Raw genomic sequence first — 2,472 nt, forward strand, 5'->3', positions numbered from 1 at the left:
AATGGTTAGCTATAATGTCAATTGGTATAACAGGAAAATTGTTCCAGATTTATTTAAATGACTGGTTCATTAACTAAAATGGTTCTGAAATATAATAGTACACTTGGCCTGCTTTATACAGAAAAGAGGTAATACATGGATTTAAGGGGAAAAATTGTTTTTAAACAAACCATTCAGGATTACAATCTGGCTGTACTCAAAGAAATATTACAAAAAGGAGGCCTGAGATAAAATAAATGACTGTTGCCCCATCTATTTCCAGGCTTCTAGATAGTAACTCAGATGTCAACCATCACAGGGCCTTTGGCCTTTCTGCTTCTGTTAATTACTCTTGGCTCTTACACCACTGATACAATAACTAAATGATGATTCCTATCTGGGTGCCATTAAGCTGATGGTTATTATATACAAATATAAGCAGGTACCCATCATAGAGTCAAAGATTTGCCCCAGGATATAACTCAAGTGGGGAGAGTAAGACCCAAATTTAACCTGTAAACTCCACACACCTGAAGGTCAGGTAACTGGAATATCCAGGGAGTGGTCCTAACCAAAGTCCACATTGGTCAATATTTAGTATTTAAGTAATTTCTTAAAGTTTGGCTCAAAATGATAGAATTGTTTTTTGTTCTTTTGTGAATCTCAGGATTAGCAGAAGAAAGTGATATTTTCTTTGTTGCTGTGACTCAGAACCACAAATGGCATGGCCACATGGTGCTATATGAGCTCCTCAGTCATCGTGTCCAGTCCTGCCCAGAGCTCAAGCATTAAGGTGATTGTAACAACGAAGGGTCTATTGTACTTTTATAAGTACCTAAGTGTAGTATAGGTTTAACCAAGAGTTGATTGTTTCCTTCTAGATCCAGTTACTCTTGTGAACACCATGGCATCTGTTAGATGGTTCTCTCAATTCCAAGTACAGAACCTTCTTTGAGAGGCAAATATGTATAGTCTTCCTTCCTTGGTCTTTCTTTAGTGACTACCTTGGCTTGACCCAAAACTCCTTTGTCAGTGTCCTTCTCAGAGCAGCCTTCACATCTTTGTTCCTCAAAGTATAGATGAACGGGTTGAGTGTAGGTGTAACAATGCCATAGAACAGAGCCATGATCTTGCCCCTATCATGAGAATAGCTTGAGGGAGGCTGAACATACATACTGATGGCTGTGAAGTAGAATAGGAAGACCACCAGCAGATGTGATACACATGTGTTAAAGGCCTTCCAGCGACTTTCAGCAGAACGAAGTTTCAGTACTGCTTGAGCAATGAGCACATAGGTGCCCAGGATGAGGCTGAGTGGCACTAAGAGCAGCAAAGCTCCAAGAACGTTGAGTTCAGCTTCATTCACAGTTGTGTCAGTACAAGCTAGTTTCAGAAGAGCTGGGACTTCACAGAAGAAATGGTCTATTACCCTCTGTCCACACCTGGGGACTACCACAGTGAGAGTGGACTGCACAAGAGAGTTTGCAAAACCACTAATCCAGGTCCCTGTGGCCATATGGATGCACCGTCTCTGGCTCATGATGACAGGATAGTGAAGGGGCTTGCAGATGGCGGCAAAGCGGTCAAAGGCCATGATGGCCAGAAGGATGCATTCAGTTGAGCCCAAGGCCAAGAAAATATAAAGCTGGGCTACACAGCCACCATAGCTGATGCTCTTTTCTGGACCTCTAAGGTTGACCAGCATCTGAGGGACAGTGCTGGTAGTATAGCAAAGGTCCAGAAGAGAAAGATTGGAGACAAAAAAGTACATGGGGCTGTCAAGCTGGGGGTCTAGTCTGGAAACTAGGATAATGGAGATATTACCAAATAAGGCAAAGATGTAGGCCACCAAAAATATTACAAAGAGAGGTGTCTCCAGCCAAGGCCGGTCAGAAAATCCCAATAAGATGAAGCCATCTATCAAGCTTTGATTGTTGGTCCACATATTAGTATTAACAGGTAAAATTTTAGCTACAACCTGTAAATATCCAACTTCAGGGATGGGCATTAATCAGTTAAGAGGAACCAACTGAGAATCAGAAGCAAGACATGCTGAGATAAAATTCCCATTTTCTCTGTACAGTGTTATAATATTGAAAGGTCAGTCATGTACCTGGGGAATGTTAATTAATGATTGTTAACTATTCAAGCTAGTTATTCTCTAAATTTAGTTTTAAAAATGCATTAGTTTTACTACCATTGGCTCTACATGACATGGGTATTTAGCAGTGATAACATTGTACAGATTAACACAAATTTTGAGATGACAGAGCTTTTTCCAAACCACTTGGTTGCAGGTAGAGAGCAATTAATCTGTGTCTTAGACTGAGCTGATTTGGCACATCAATTTTTCTCACAGTGACAAAGAGGCCAGGAACATCATGGGACCTGGGAAATTTCATAAAACCTGCATGATAAGAAGATGGCATGTCAGGACGTCTTTTGTTCTTTCCAGGCTCTATTGCCCATCCTATAAAGAGAAAGAAAGCATCA

General features: G+C 40.8%; 1 protein-coding gene across 1 annotated transcript; it reads right to left on the minus strand.

Annotated features, from left to right (window-relative positions):
* Positions 1-979: 979 nt before the first annotated feature.
* LOC119823248 (olfactory receptor 2B6-like) lies at positions 980-1,924 on the minus strand. Its single transcript, XM_038343145.1, has one exon. It carries the CDS (start codon positions 1,922-1,924, stop codon positions 980-982), a length of 945 nt encoding a protein of 314 aa, XP_038199073.1.
* Between the last annotated feature and the right edge of the window lie 548 nt (positions 1,925-2,472).

This window comes from Arvicola amphibius, chromosome 9 (assembly GCF_903992535.2).
Source record: "Arvicola amphibius chromosome 9, mArvAmp1.2, whole genome shotgun sequence".
Lineage (NCBI taxonomy): Eukaryota > Metazoa > Chordata > Mammalia > Rodentia > Cricetidae > Arvicola > Arvicola amphibius.

What these genes read in the sequence shown, in the direction of transcription:
- LOC119823248 (XM_038343145.1), bottom strand. Translation starts at nt 1,924, where the DNA reads ATGTGGACCAACAATCAAAGCTTGATAGATGGCTTCATCTTATTGGGA.